The sequence below is a fragment of the Carcharhinus amblyrhynchos genome, chromosome 7 (genome assembly GCF_965287045.1).
Source record: "Carcharhinus amblyrhynchos chromosome 7, sCarAmb.v2.hapA, whole genome shotgun sequence".
NCBI classification, from domain to species: domain Eukaryota; kingdom Metazoa; phylum Chordata; class Chondrichthyes; order Carcharhiniformes; family Carcharhinidae; genus Carcharhinus; species Carcharhinus amblyrhynchos.
Window position 1 is genome coordinate 70,710,518 of NC_137330.1, and position 16,905 is coordinate 70,727,422.

At 42.9% G+C, this 16,905-nt stretch overlaps 1 protein-coding gene across 1 annotated transcript in view; it reads right to left on the bottom strand.

Annotated features, from left to right (window-relative positions):
* The window catches only part of rfx6 (regulatory factor X, 6), a 74,019-nt gene extending 70,018 nt beyond the window's left edge, over positions 1 to 4,001 (bottom strand). The window contains exons 1-5 of the mRNA XM_080193323.1: positions 3,788 to 4,001; positions 2,938 to 3,094; positions 2,544 to 2,667; positions 2,165 to 2,226; positions 1,672 to 1,749 (exon numbers count right to left, since the gene is read on the bottom strand). Of these exons, the coding sequence (XP_080049449.1) occupies positions 1,672 to 1,749; positions 2,165 to 2,226; positions 2,544 to 2,667; positions 2,938 to 3,094; positions 3,788 to 4,001 (635 nt within the window). The remainder of the gene's footprint in view (positions 1 to 1,671; positions 1,750 to 2,164; positions 2,227 to 2,543; positions 2,668 to 2,937; positions 3,095 to 3,787) is intronic.
* Positions 4,002 to 16,905: the final 12,904 nt, after the last annotated feature.

Sequence of the window (16,905 nt, forward strand, 5' to 3'; positions counted from 1 at the left end):
ACCATGTGGCTCATTGTGCCTGGACCAACAACAATCCCACCCAGGCCCTATCCCCCATAATTCCACGTACTTACCCTGCTAGGTCCTCTGACATTAACGGGCAATTGATCATGGCTAATCAACCTAACCCGCACATCTCTGGACCATGGGAAGAAACCGGATCACCCGGAGGAAACCCATGCAGACACAGGGAGAATGTGCAAACTCCACACAGTGACTCAAGGCCGGAATTGAACTCAGATCCCTGGCACTTTGAGGCAGCTGTGCTAACCACTGTGCCAGCCGCAAGTGATACAAAAACATTTCAAGGAGGTATTTAACATTGCTGAATTTCACACTGACTGCAATGTAACTTTTAATATGAATGGTTCTCTCCTCACTCGATTTGCTGGCATAGAAAGATCCACATTCAATTTCAGACTATGCTGAATTAGTTGGTATCATGCACAGCTATTGCTTGGCCTCTGGACCAAGGAAGGAAAAATCAGCCAGAGCTACTGCTCTGGAGTACAATCTAGCAGAGAGTGCATAGTTGTAAATGTCTCGACATGAATGTTACAATAGGGACCAATTCATGTGCAAACTCACATGGGAAAATAAGCTGGTGGCACTCAATGTCAATTCTTATGTAATGACCATTTGCATAAGATCTCAGGTAACAAATGGTAGTTGCCAAACCACACCCCAATAAAGAATGAAAGTTTTGTTGAGAGGAGAGGATTAAAGGGAAAAGATTAGAAAGGAAAACATACAATGTTAAACTCAAGAAGAATCTTACCTATCTGCCAGCCTTTACTTTTTAATATTTAATCAAGAGTTCAGTGGGCTGCCAGTTCTTCATTATTATTAAAAAGTTCAGCAGGTGAAACAGCATTTAAATGCATATTTGCCCAGAGTTACAGATTCCCTGGACGAGGTTGTTGATTTTCTTAGGAGAGTGAACTGCATGATTGCAAATCTGTGTTTTTTCACCAGCTAAGAGGTAAACTCAATATAATAAAAACCTGATGAGGGTCCATCAGTTTAGCAAAAGTGATATTTGCTTCACTATACTTCCCAATTAGATTGCGAATCTGCCATTCACATTATGTTACTACTTGAATATTCACATGTCACACTAGATGTGTAGTTGAGGGAAATAATATGAATGCATTTAAAGCGAAGCTGACAAATACAGCAGAGAGAGAAAGGACTAAAATGTTATTCTGATAATGTTGGGTGAAGTAGGATGGGAGGATGCTCTGTGGAGCTGAAACACCAGCTGGGTCCATTGGGTATTCCTCTGTACGACATTCCATTAATGGCAATATAATTGTCCACCTAACTGAGCGCCATTTGTTTGTACTATCAGCACAGAGCATCCAACATTTGATTTGGTAATGCAGGGTATCACAAAAGTAGTTAAAGGCAGTCTGTTCGATCTTCTGTCTCATTCACCTGCAGAGTGTTCCTCCAATCTCTGAGAATTGGGTTTCTCACAGCCCAGAAACAGATTGAACTTTGTTTGATGTCTCAGTTATTGCACTAATCCTGTTAGCTTTCACCTTGGCAAATATAATTTGCGTTAGGACACAGATGAGTAATAAAGCAAGTTCCTGATTACACTAATAATCATTTTCAACGAAAGAGGGAAATGATGTTAAACTGATACGTTATACAGGATAAATTTACCTTGTTAAGCCTTTACCAGAGTAGACCGAATGGTAATATGCACTGCTCTCTTTGATGCCAATTCCATAATAGTGATATCTGCAAGACAGCGCCACGATTTCTACGTTATCTTTGTTTTAAGGCAATGAGGAAACAAGTTACTGCAATATTGGTCAAAAGCGATGGCTTGCGTCAATTCCTTCTGGCCTGTGTGACTGTGAGCCTTTCCACAATGTTATTCCATTGATATATAAGGAACTGGGAAAGGTAACAACGGCTCTGTGACCCCCAAGATCAGGATTTATAGCGGGTTCATTTTGACAGAACTGGTGACAACATCGATAGACTGATGTAAAAATAACTCAAGCAATTCGCCGCTATGTGAATCAGATGATAACTTTCCAGAACGTTTCCCGGTTTGACAAGTCCAAAAGTGTATGCAACCAATGAAATTGATAACACTGGCAACTGAAAGAAGCGGAGGTCACCAAACAGTGATATCCAAATGACTTACTTTGAGTGTCCTCTTGTCCCAAGTCTTCTGGTGGTGAGGAGCGGAAACTTTTGGCGTATTGTCTGGAAAAAAAATGGGATGATCTAAAAAGTTTATTTTTGAAGAAATTAAAATGTCTTCTCTCGTTGCAAGATGCCCAAACGGAGACTTGGGAAGTTGGTTGCCTGTTGCCATTATATAAAACAGCTGGTTTGAAAAGTAGTTGGTTATTTTAATCTATTTGTTATACAAATCAGCTGAATTGGGATCAAGCTGGAGGATGGGGAGAGTCCGCTGGTGAGGGTGATGCAGTTCAAATTTAATTGTGGAGAGCGAGTACTAACAGTTTCCCATTAAAATCGAGCACTAGTATAAATGTAGGTGAATAAACGTGCCTTACCTTGCCAAAAGTGGCTGCACAGGCTGGTTCCAATTTTTCTTTCCTACAAAAATCTAAATAATGTGCATAGAGGATACACCTGGGTAAACAGACCCCTTCACACACGATGTAGTTTTCTTCCAACCTGATAAAAGGACATTAACAAATGTTTGTTAGGAGCTTTAAGCATATTCGGTGACATATCTAACCCAAAGCAAATCAAATCCGATGTATTGTGAACAGTCCTTTGCTTCAGACTGTTTTAACGAACTCGTCAGCATTACGACCAATTAGCTATTTATAAAATATACCGCGATTTCGTTCACAATGGATTATCCACAGCTCTGAAGCAGGGCACCCGAGAAGATTTGATCCAGTAAACATCCTGCTGTTAGCCCGGTGCCCTGTCTTTTACCATTGCAGTGTCAGCTGTGTCTGCTTCTTCTTGTCCCGGATGATCTGAGTTATGGTCTTCTTCTGGCATTGCTGTTTCTCGCTCAAGAATGCCTTTCCTTCCGAAATACTCCCATCCTCTTCTTCGGACGATGCGATTTCATTACAGTTTTCTGATTCTGGTGGGAACAGCGAACGATCAGAGAGCCCTTTTGACGCAATTCGATCTACTTACAATTAATTGTTTCACTGTTTGTGTTCATCGGCACTTTAGAGTTTGACTCAACATTGCTGTATGAACCGCGGTTTGAATTATTTTACATTGTTTGCTGGGTGCGCAGGTTTCCTTCATCGCCACCGCATCTTGTTATATCCACCTGCCATCAATTTCCAAAACAAGTCTAAAATAAGAATTGTCTTTCTATGGATGTCGCTCCTCAAACACAACAAATTGTCTCTTATTCAAAATCTTAAAGCGCAGAGTACAATTGGTCCCTTTTTGATGTTTCTTTTACCAGGACTACACAGAACTATATAATATTGCGACCGTTAATCATTATTTTTTAAATCACTTCAAGGAATGGATAGATTTGGCCCAGATAATTTGATTCGGGTTTATTCCAGACTTCCATAAAATTAACACAATTAAAACATATCGAGGTTGAATTCTTCCTCTTGTTATTTTACTGATTTTTAAAAATATGGTCGTGTGATTAATTAGAATAGGATTAAATAGAATTGTAACTTTACACTCTGTGCACTTGACTCACAGTAAAGGAGAGCGCTTCTAAATAATCCCTTTTTCCAACAGCTTATCTGATGTGTGTACAGCAGCACAATTCTTTACCACAGGCTGTTGGTTGGAATCCCACCTGATTTAATACCGAGCTCAGTCCCTATCTCCTCCTCTCCACAAGCAGGCAATGACATCGAGTTCTTCCCCAGCTCTTCCCTGCCGTCGCAGTCTTCCGCGAACGAAGCCAAGTGCTCGCCGATCAGAGTCATGTAGGGCTCATCTGGAACCCGAGCCGCCAACTTGTGCGGAGGCTGCAGGTGAACCACGGATGACCCCTGGGATTCAGGCATCCTCTTCATGGGCATCTTCATGGCGAACGTCAAGGCGAGTATGGACTGCCCGAGTCCCCTTTTCCCCCTCCCTTTGTAATGGGGAGCCGTTGGGATCAAATCAAAGACTCATGATCTCTCTGAAAGGGTAGGATAATGATCCCTCTCCAGGTCCTCACAACATCTGATGACAAACTCCTCAGTCCGATCCTCAATATTCCAATCGAAAAACACTTGGGTTTCATCAGTTTGAGATCATTCCAGTCACTGCCTATACCGAAGCTGCTCCGGTGCAGTGAACCATCCCGAGGTGAACAACATGTAAAGTAGGGTGCACCAGTCAGTCACAATAACTATTTAAACTCCTCCTAGCGCGGCTGCTTGTTTACTCAGCGCAGATATCAAAAACCAAGTCTGCACTAACGAGCAGATGGGTGAATTTGATCTGAGGAGCTCTTACTGTGAAGGTGAGTACCTCAACCTTCTTAATTAAACCCACAGTTACGTCCTGGTGATGAATCACGTTTATTTATCATTTAAAGGAAATGTGGAGAGCAGATTCCTCCTCCCCCCACCTCCAAAAAGAAATATATATATTAATGATTAACTGGAGGGAACAATCATTTCTGATTGTGCTTTTCACATTTGTGTTTATCATACGTTTTGATATCTGGCCGTAGATAACTGAACCCATTGTACAAGGATAGAGAACGGCTTACAGAGAATCAACAAATCACTGACTTTTAAAAAATTTCTACGGAAAGACTGCTGAAGGGCAAAGTAGTACTGTCTTTCAAGGGAACAATGTTCTGACACAAGATTATCGCAGGTGGCAAATTAAAGAGCAAGCAACATACTTCGAATTCATTTCCTATCTTGCTAATTGATTTTGTATCTACTTTTCACTTCGCCGGATTGTCCTATCCATCTGGCTCCACAAAATACCATGGTGAGTCATTGCTTTATCCCTTAATACAGCTTTGGTTTCTGAAACCTGCCTTTCTCCCAATATTACTTACTTTTTCTCCTCAGACCTTTTCTTCTCTCCACCTCTGGCCTTATTTATACTTAATATTATAATTATACTATATAATTAATATTATATCAATGAATCTAATATTCATATTAGATTAAGAGCTTGAAGGGATGGTTGCTAATTTTGCTGATGACATAAACATTGGTAGAAAAGTCAGTTGTGAAAAAGACATAAGGAGTTTACAAAACTATAACATAGAATCATAGAATCCCTATAATGCAGAAGAAGGCCATTTGGCCCTGAGTGTATATTGATCACAATCCCACCCAGGCCTACAACCTTTTCCTGTAGTCCCAAATATTTACCCTGCTAATCTCCCTGCCATTAAGGGTCAATTTATCATGGCCATGTAACCTGTACATCTTTAGAGTGTGGGAGGAAACTAGGGCACCCGGAGGAAACCCACGCAGACATGGGGAGAATGCGCAAACTCACATAGTCACCTGAGGCTAGAATTGAATTGGGGTCCCTGGCGCTGTGAGGCAGCAATGGTTAAATGGGTAGGCAAAGATGGGTTAAATAGGTAGGCAAAGATCTGGCAAATGGAATATAGGCCACAATTCTCCCAAAAGTGCTGAATTGGTGGGAAAACGTTTCTAAACACTGACTGTTTTGTCATTCAGCTTCTCACCTGAATCTCCGCACTCTGTGCACTGTAGAGGCTCCAGCCATGAACATCATTAAAAACCCAGGGGTGTGGGACCTATTCGTACCAAAGTCTGATAGTTCTGGAATTCTGCGCATGCGCAGTGGTCCCAATCTGTCAGACTATCCCTATCACTGGCCAGCTTGGACCCCCACAGTACTGCCCCTCCAGCGCCCCCCCTCACGGCCTGATCGTGGCCCTCTCAGCAATTCCTGGGCCAGCCCTGATTGCCCCCCTCCGCCCCGGAGTGCCCTGATATCCAGCCCACCTCCCCCCCCAGCAGTGGCGATCCCCACATCCACCCTCATCCCAGCAGACACCCTCCTGCTGACACTCCCTGGGGTCAGACCCTCCCCAAGAAGCAGGCCTCCCAGCAAACAACCCCCTTCCCCAGCTACCCCAATCGCTGTCCTCACTCCATCCCAGACTGATCCTCTCTGCGGAGTGGCATCGGGACCCTCCACTTCCAATGACTGCCCCGAGTCCCTGCCCACAATAGGCCTGTTCCCTTGGCACTGCCCAATGATCAGTGGGCAGTGCCAAGGTGCTGCCTGGGCATGGGCACTGTGCCTCTTGGGTAGTGCCAGAGGGCACAGGCTGGTACTGCGAGGGTGTTATGCCCATGGGGCACCACTCCCCCCTGGGGACCTCTTCATTCTGGCAGGGTCTCCCAATAGATTGCCGAATGTGGGAAGCTAGTCTGAACCCTACCAGAATGAAGTACTCCTGGCAGGGTGGGAGATTCGATCGGGACTGAGAAGCTCCCAATAATGACCTACTAAACATATTTAAAATACATCTTAAAAATATTCAAATTACTTTCATGCCTTCCCGCCAATTTCCAGCGTGGTCTGACTGATGACTGCTTGCCGGCTCTGGAAGATGTGCATGCATTCCTGGCATATGTGCAAATCCTGGTACAAGGTCAGCGACGCATCTCCCACAGTGACCCACCAGAAAAGTTGCGAGTCACGATGGGAGAATCATGGCTATAATGTGGGTATGTGCAAAATTATCCATTCTGGCAAAAGGGAAAAAAAGGCCTATTATCTAAGTGATGAGAGATTACAGAGCTCTGATGTACAGAAGGATCTGGATGTTCCACAAGATGAATCACAAAAGGCTAGAATGCAGATATAACAAGTAATTAAGAAAGCTAATAGGATGTTAGTATTTATTGTGAGGGTAATTGAACACAAAAATAGGGAGGTTATGCTTCAGTTGTACAAGGGACTAGTGAGACCCCATTTGGAAATCGTGTACAGCATTGTTTACTTTATTGTAAATGTGTTGGAAACAGTTCAGAGAAGGTTTATCAGACTAATACCTGGAATGGGTGGGTTATCTGATAAGGAATAGTTGGACAGACTAGGCGTGTTTCTGCTGGAACTTAGAAACATGTAATATCCTGAAGGGTTTTGTCAGGGTGCATGTGGAAATGATATTTCCTCTTGTTGGAGAATCTAGAACTAGGGATCACTGTGTAAAAATAAGGGGCTGCCCAATTAAAACGGAAATGAGGCAGAGGGTCATGAGTCTTGGGAACGCTTCTTCCTGAAAAGGTGCTAGAAGCAGAGTATTTGAATATTTTTAAGGCAGAAGTGGATAGATTCTTGGTAAAAAGGGGGAAATAAGTTATGGTGGGTCAGTGGGTTGCAAATTTGAGGTTACTATCAGATCAGCCAATATATTCTGAAATGGAAGAGTATGTATGAGATTCCTACTCCTTGTTTGTGATTCCTATATACTTGTGTTTGTATGTTCTGTGATTTGATTATTTATCATTTCTTGGACCTTAAAATTCATCATTATTTGTGCAAACCATGGGTGGAATCTTGGCAATTTGATCCCTAGCCATGAAGCCAGTCCATTCTCATTCATGCTGTCAAACAGGAATTTGGAATCCACTCTGCTAATGGCACATAGAAACATAGAAAATAGAAGCAGGAAGAGGCCATTTTTCCCTTCGAGCCTACTCCGCCATTCATTACGATCATGCCTGATCATCCAACTCAATAGCCTAATCCTGCTTTCTCCCCATAAGCTTTGATCCCATTTGCCACATGCTCAATTTCTCCCACCACTGACGTCAATGACCCAAATCTTCCATTCATTATTACTGTGCACGTTGATGTTGTCCGCAAAGAAATCCATGGCCCAATTCTTTCAGGGTTATTCAGGCAGGTTTTCCAATCCTGGCTGAAGCATCAATGGGTCAGCACAGGCATTCACAGTGAAAATATTGAGTGTGAGAAAAAGTGGACAAAGAAAAGACAAACCCATGTTTTATGACAGTAGCTCCTGTGTTCAGATAAGTTTTTAAAGGCCCAAGTCTTTCAGTGAGCAGATGAGTTGGTAGTTAGCTGTGTGGATATGCTCAGGTCTGGCTGGTGGTATAGTCAGCTGGGGAGGGTAGATGGGTTGGATGGGTATGTAATTAGATGGGGAGGTAGTCAGGTGGTTGGTTAGTCAGATTAGGGGTGGTAGTCAAGTCAGGGGGTATTACTGGGACAATGTCAGTGTGACACTGGCCAATTACTAAGGTAGGTTAAGAATTAACCAGACCAGCATAACATTTCCTGAGTAAGGATTCAAGTAGATCTTATTTATCTGGTCCAAGTCTCAGACAATTAACTCAGCATCTGAGACATTCACAGAGGGGCCAACACTGCAGAAACCAGCCCACTGGATGTTTAAGCTTCCCAAGCAATCTCAGCATATGTGTGCACCAAGACTTCCACAGGGTCCTGACACATATCCTGCAACTTCCATCCAACCTCCAATGATCTGGATACCAAATAATTTGAGCCATTGTAAAGTGCACCTTGTCAGCTTCCTTCCATCGTTTGCTCCTATTCTTTTTGACACCTCCCCACTCCCCACTGATCACCAGAGTCACCACCACTCCTTTTGCTGCTCTATCCCATCCTTTCCACTCCCCAGTCAAGTAGAGATTGGCAGCCAGACAATGCAGAACAACAGGAATGAGGGAGCAATGAGTAGGAAGGATCGAGAATAGTGCTGCTTTTTTTTTCTCTGTGCTATCTTTGATGCAGGTAGATACCTGGGCATCACTCTCAGTGAGGGCCCGGGCACTAAAACTGGATGTATAGGGTGTTTACCATTTCCAATTGCAGCATCAGCAAATACAGACTAACTTGTATGCCTTGCAGTTGCTCTTTCACTGTCTAATTAAGGACAGCACAAGTACAGGATATCGCGGTTGAATCCAATGGAGACCTGCAGCTATCACTGTGAGACCAAGGGAAACACTACTGAGGGTCAGACTGATGACAGGGCAGAGAGATTTATTTAATGAAATTCAAATTTGACTATCAAACATGATGAGATTCAAACCTAGAACCCCACAGCATTGCCCTAGGTTTGTGATTTACGAGTTTGGTGATCTTTACCACAAGGCTACAGGGGGAACTACAGACACAATTAGTGTCCATGGAGCAGATGAAAAGTTCATTGCATATGATCAGTGTTAACACTGCTGCTTCACAGTGCCAGGGATCTGGGTTCAATTCCAGCCTTGAGTGACTGTATGGAGTTGACATATTCTCCCTGTATCTGCGTGGGTTTCCACTATGCCCTCTATTTTCCTCCCACAGCTCAAGGGTGGTCAGGTTAGGTGGATTGGCCATGCTAAATTGCCCTAGTGTAGGCTAAGTGGATTAGCTAAGGTAAATGCTCTGAGTCTTTTAATCACAAATTAAGCTACAGTTACCATAGTCCCAGATGACCACAGCTGTGACAGGTGGTAATTTAACTTGAGGATCACCACACCTCAGGCGAGGAGCAAGGTTGAGAAAGTGGGCCTCCTGAATAACCTCAACTGACACGGGAATTGAATTTGTACTGTTGGTATCACCTTGCATCACTAATCAGCCATATAGCCAACTTCCATACTTTAATAATCCATTCCCTTTGCAATAAATATATTGGGGTCGATCTTATCAAAAGAATTCTAAGTTCAGGACAGGTGTGAAAATGGGAGAGCATCTGACCCGCTTTTGGGTGAATTCAAATGCAGTAGCTTATCCACTTAGTACAGGAAGAAAATGGGCTAAACCATTTTTTCGCTTATAGGGGAAGGGGGAAGGGTATAAATTGTCAGTAAGCCTGCTGTAGAAGCAAATGGTACCATTGCACATGTTCAGACTTCTGTGGCTGCACATGCGCAATGGCAACTAACAGAAGCTGACAAGTCTGAGAGACTTGTGAGGCCTGTTGCTGCAATCAACCTCAACCCAGCCCCCTCCAGCTACTGTGGGGCCCCACAGCCATTAGTGAGCCCCACCCCACCCAGAAATATCACCCCACCCTCCTGCCCTGACCGATCGTCCCCTCCCTCTCCCACCAATCGCCTGCAGAGTACCAGGGTGACATTGTCCAAAGGGAACTCACCCTTGCCCTTGACCTCCCTGAGTGTGTCTGAATGGTTCAACCGAAGAGGTCATCATGACTGGTCCACCTTGCTGGTACCAACTGTGATTCCCATAATAGAGAAGCTCTCCTGGTGAAGCCACACATCAAGTGATCCCCGACAATAGCATCCCAGGCTCGCTAATTCCATTAAAGTCACATGCAAATTGACTTTAAATAACTTATTCAGCTCTTGCCAGAAATGGGCAGGATGCTGATCGCACGCACATATGATGCTGGCAAAATCACAAGAGATGAGAAATCAGGCGCGAACCTGATTTCTTGGCTCACCCTGCCCATTGGCCAGCAGTGCACAATAGTAAGATTGCCCCCACTGTGTTCTATCTGCCAAATCTTTGTCTATTAATTTCACTTATCTAAATCCCTCTGAGGATTGTCACATCCATAAGTAACCAGTTGCAGACCAATTTGTTGTAATTCATATACCAGGACAGTCAGATTGCTCTGTATTTCAGAGTTCTGCAAATCTCTCTATTTACATAATATACAGCTTTTCTATTCTTCCTGCCCTATTGGGCAAGTTAATATTTTCCACATCATGTTCCATCTGCCAAATTTTTGCTCTCTCACTTATCTAAATCCTCTGTAGACTCTTTGGGTGGCGTTTTCCCACCCTGCCCGCCATGGGAATTGTAGCAGGTGGGACACGAACCATGCAAAGGTCCGGTCCAGTGACCACAGGCAGAATCTTCTGGTCTTGGGGCAAGTGCAGTTGGAAAATCCTGCCCTTTGTGTCCTCTTGATAACTTGTGCTCCCATCTTTCTTTATGTTGTTACGTAGCTGTGGATTACGATACAGTAAATAAAAAGCTAATCTGAGTGTGCCAGAGTTGTTCTCTGAGGTGTACAGTTGAATTTCGAAACACAAGGAAACAACCTATGTAAACCTATATTAAGTTTTACAGGGTAAAACAAAGTAATTTTGACCTTTGGATGTGGACATTAAAGGTAAAGACAACCTATGAGATTCTTAGAATGAATTTAAAGGTTCACTTCCTCCAGTAGTTACAACCTATGTTGAAGACTAGAGAATTAAAATGGTTAGATAGGAAATTGTTGACAATTATGAGCTAGTCCATGGATCAAAACTCTTTATCTGTCGCCCCCACAGACCCAAGAATGATAAATTGTGGGGAAGTGAAAAGAAGTAGCCAGGAAAGAGAAGGAACATCTGGGAATTCCCCAGAAACTGCTCTTCAGACCAGAAAGGAGTATGCTGAGGGTGGAAGTGAGACTCAGAGATCTAAGTGCTTCCATTGTAACAATATAGGACATCTTCAGATTGCTAGAAACTAAGTGAGTGACGAATCGCAATAACAGGAGCCTCAGGAAAGGTTGCATCAGAGAAAGAAATGGATGTTAAAACCGTATCAGTGGTACAGGTGAAATGTGCTCTCTCAGAACCTATGAGAAAAAGGGATATGGTTCAGAGAAACCTAGAGAGTTTTTCTTTGATTACTGGTGAAGTAGTTGATCAATCATTGATGCTGGCTGATGATACAATCTGTGTTCTGGACAGTTTTATGAATGAAGAAGTTTTACTAAGGATATTAATGGAATTTATCAACCTATTTCTTTGTATTAAGTCAATTCACAAAGTCACATCGTAACTGGAATTTTTATGATGGGAACTATTCCTAAATCACCAATTCAAGGGATAGATTTTATTCTGGCAAATGATTTAGCTAGTGGAGTCAGTAATGTGTTGACAACTGTATTGCAGCAAGTGGTAGATCATGCCGACCCTAACCAGTTCCTGAGAGCTACTGTGGCCAAAATCAAATACTTGTTGCTGATAACACACAATTGAAGGAAAATCTGATGAACACAGAAAACCAAATTTCACAAGCAGTTTGCTGATGAAAAACAGGAGTTGGTGAGAACAGTTGAGAATCTGTCACTGAAAGTACAACACTTGACTGAGGATTTGAACTGTTGGTAAATCAGAATAATTGGTTGAATGCAGAATTAAAAACCAAAATTGATGAACTGTTTAAACTTCATCATGAAAAGAGCAATGAGCTCTTGACTTCAAAACAAATTGGAAAAAATGAAAGAGGAGATACATGGCATGGAGTTTTATTTTTCATTCATTCATGGGTCCTGAGCATCTCTAGCTGGCCAGTCTTTATTGCCCATTCCTAGTTGTCCAAGAGTAGTTGAGAATTTATTGCTGTGACTCTGGAGTCACATATAGGCTAGACCAGTTAAGAATAGCAGATTTTCTTCCCTAAGTGAAAAAGATAGGTTTTTACAACAATCGATAATGGTTTCACAGTCATCAGTAGGTTCTGAATTCCAGTTTTTTTATCGAATTCAAATTCCATCATCTGTCATGATGGGATTTGAGCCCGGGTCCCCAGAACATTAGCTGAGTTTCTTGATTAATAGCCTAGCAATAATACCACTAAGCCATCGCCTCCCCATAATGCAGTCACAGTTCTGAAATTGTTCCTATGTATAAATATTCCTCAGCAGGTTTTGAATGATCCTTTGCAAATTGTCCACTTGCCTGTATTCCAACTGCTTGTATTTTAACACTGGAAAGAACCTGTTAATCAGTGTCTCTGGTCATTGACCTGGAAAAATCATTTTGCAGCGTCAGTATTTCTTGGCATTTTGTTATTTCCAATTTTGCAGGCATGTCAATTGTTTTCCTACTGTTCGTTACTGAAGCTGATAATAACAGTATGGTTACTTGGATCAATTTTCGTTCAACTGGATCACAATTCAGCAAGGGGTTTTATGTTTTTGTCTGTTATAGACAATTAGTAGTTATTTACTACCACAATTAGTCAACAAACTAATTATCGCCTTTAATAAAATGGTGGATAACTGAAGAGCAAAGGCAGAGGCTCCAACAATAGGTTGCCATACTTGGCATTAATGGGTTGAGAGCCGGTGAGCAGGAGTGAGATTGTTTGAACATAAGAACATAAGAACATAAGAAATAGGAGCAGGAGTAGGCCATCTAGCCCTTCGAGCCTGCCCCGCCATTCAATAAGATCATGGCTGATCTGTCGTGGCTCAGTTCCACATTCCCGCCCTCTCCCCATAACCCTTAATCCCCTCTCTTATCAAAAACCCATCAACCCGCGTCTTAAAAATATTTAGCGAGGCAGCCTCCACCACTTCAACGGGCAGAGAATTCCAGAGATTCACCACCCTTTGAGTGAAGAAATTCTTCCTCAACTCCGTTCTAAACCGCCCCCCCTTTATCTTGAGGCTGTGCCCCCTAGTCCTACTGTCCTTTCTGAGCGGGAAGAGCCTCTCCACCTCTATCCTATCCATCCCATTCATCATCTTATACATCCCAATGAGATCTCCCCTCATTCTTCTAAACTCTAACGAGTACAAGCCTAGTTTATTCAGCCTCTCCTCATAGCTCAACCCCCTCAACTCCAGCATCAGCCTAGTAAACCTCCTCTGCACTCCCTTCAAGGCCAAAATATCCTTGCGTAAGTACGGCGCCCAAAACTGCACACAGTACTCCAGCTGCGGCCTCACCAATGCCCTATACAGCCACAGCAAGACCTCCCTACTTTTATATTCAATCCCCCTCGCTATGAAGGCCAGCATCCCATTCGCCTTCCTGACCACCTGCTGCACCTGCAAGCTGGGTTTTTGCGACTCATGCACAAGGACCCCAAGGTCCCTCTGCACTGTCGCCTGCTGCAGTTTTTCGCCACGTAAGTAATAATCCTTCCTACCATTATTCCTACCAAAGTGGACCACCTCGCACTTGCCAACATTAAATTCCATTTGCCATTTCCAGGCCCATTCGCCCAGCCTATCTAGATCCTTCTGTAGACTCTCCACACCCTCCGCACAATTTGCCGTTCCACCAATCTTGGTGTCATCAGCAAATTTCGACACCATACACTCGGTTCCCTCCTCCAGATCATCTATATAAATGGTAAATAGCTGAGGCCCCAGCACCGACCCCTGGGGCACTCCACTAGTCACCAACCGCCAATCCGAACAGCACCCATTGACCCCCACTCTCTGCCTCCTATTTGACAACCAGTCCTCTATCCACGCTAACACCCTACCCCCAACTCCACGTTCCCTGACCTTCTGCAATAATCTCTTGTGAGGTACCTTCTCAAACGCCTTCTGAAAATCAAGAAAGACCACATTCACCGGCTCTCCTCTATCCACCACCCTAGACACATCCTCATAGAACTCCAGTAAATTTGTCAGACACGACTTCCCTTTAACGAAACCGTGCTGCGTCTGCTCTTTCAAGCAATTCCCCTCAAGATGCCTCGCTATTTCCTCCTTGATGACGGATTCTAACATTTTACCTACAACAGAGCAGCGAGTAGAAGAGAGTTGGTGAATGGGGGTGGGGTTGGATTGGAGAGCATGAGGCCCAACGAGTGGGAGGAAGGCAATGAGCGAGAGGGTCAGGGAAACAATCATGTTTTATATTGAAACTGAATTTATGCATTTGAATTTGTTGACCATTTATTGATTGGGCTGAAGCCACTGGTTGGGCTTGAATTGGGCTGAAGTTTAAAAAGACTGAACAACAGCATTATAAATGACTTAAACAGCAGCTGCTAAGATGGGCCTACAAATTGCAAAGCTGTCAGCAAGGAGCCTGGCTGATCCAGTAGCATCATTTGGAAGAGGCAGAACCCACAACAAGGATTGGTTTGAGACCTACTCGGCTGAGATTACATCTGTCATTGATGCAAAAAACAAAGCTTACATGATACCACATAAAAGTAAACAGATGTCCCACTAGGCTGAGCACAAAAATGAAATGTTGCAATCAACAATTGAAGTACTTCAAAAGCTTTTTGTTCTGGATGAGTTAAATGAAGAAGCCCTTTAATAGAGATGAAGAAAGCAAAAGACTGTTTCAGAAATAGACAGACAGCCAGCAAGGATTGAATCCCAATCCAACTGCTCAAGCATGGAAAGTTCCATCTATAGTCACACAATGTTCTCCTTCCCTGTTGGAAATAGGCTTCATCTCACTGCAGATGTGTGATGAAAAATCAGCACATTATGCAAAACAAATACAATAGAAGAAACTGCAACAACTACAGGGGCATCTCATTCTTTACTGTCATGGTGAAAGTCTTTGCTGGCATGGACTTAAAAAACTCTATCTACTTGCAAACCAATACCTGGAAGTGTAGTTTGGTTTCTGTGCCACCAGATCTGCAGTGGACATGATCTTCTCCATCTGCCAGTTACAAGAGAAATGTAAGGAACAGAGTACACCTCTTTACTTGCATAGGTCACAGTAAAGCAAACAACACTGTCAGCAGAGCAAGAATCTACTAGATTCTGGGGAAAATTGGCTTTCCACCAAAGTTCCTCACAGTTACCCCTCCTTGCATGACAGCATGCATTGTACTGTACAGTGTGATGGCTCCAATGTCTTCAGAACTAGATGGAATAATCCATCAAATTCTGGAGACCTAGAACAAAACACAAAGTTAAACTCAGTAGCATTTTAATCACCTATCATCTCAATGCATCCCAATCATAAAAATCCCTGCACAGGAAAATTGGAATGCTAGGCACATTAAAACAGAACTATATTTTAATGAGTAGTTTAATATTTTCTAAAAGCAACACTGACTTCCCTTAGCTTACTGTTGATACTGCATTGTACACATTTAGAATGGTTGATTGAAGGCTAGTCACAAACATAGTAAACCTTCCTTAGTAAAAGCATGAAAGCCACTTCCCCAATTCATGTCTCTGACTGGAAATTCAACATGGGTTTTAAGCAAAAACAGAGATAGCAATACATTTACTGATTTCTCTTTATGGATATTGGAGATTATGCGGGAACTCAGAAAAGTTGTCTTCTTTAATGACTTTATGAACTGTATAAATTCACAGGGCCTGGAACCATTCATTTCCTAATCCAGTAATTCTGAATACAGTAGCATACCTTTCAAGAGTTCATTTTCCAGCTTCACATTTTGGTAGTGAGTCTTGCTGACCAATAGAGCATATTTGAAATTCCACTGCACACCGCACCACACATAATTTTTTGACCAACTTCCTGAGGCTGGCAGGAAACCTCTTCTGCCAAGAGCATGTATCAGAAATTCTAGCAGGTTCTAAGTACAAGATTTTCATCTACAGTTTGTGGCAAAATTTTTGACACATACTCTAAGCATATGAGCCTCCGAGCTAGGAGTACAAAATCAGAATTTAACCTCTAAATGACTTTTATTTTACATTTGCTAAAGTTCTATCACTGGGAATTTCCTTGAGTTTTTGAATTTGCAATTACTTTCCAATGTAAACATGATTTTGGATAATCTCCCACTGAAGTTACAGTGGCTGGATAGGAGGATCTGCAAGGAAACTCCAGATAGACTTCTTAAAATGTCTCTTGAATATGTGAGCTTAGAGTGGGATCATGCCCAAATTGGGGCATAATTTGCTTCGGTGTACAGCAGTGGCACAGTGGTTAGCATTGCTGCTTCACAATGCCAGGGACCTGAGTTTGATTCCCGGCTTGGGTCATTGTCTGTGTGGAGTTTGCATGTTCTCCCCATGTCTGCATGAGTTTCCTCCCAGTGATCCGGTTTCCTCCCACAGTCCAAAGATGTGTAGGTTAGGTGGACTTGCCATGCTAAATTGCTCCTTAGTGCCAGGGGGACTAGCTAGGGTAAATGCATGGTTTATGGGAATAAGGTGGGATTGTGGTCGGTTGCAGACTTGATGGCCTCCTTCTGCACTGTAGAGATTATATAATCTATTACCACTGTGCCTAATGATGCCAATGCTCTGACAAAGACAAATTGGCCCAC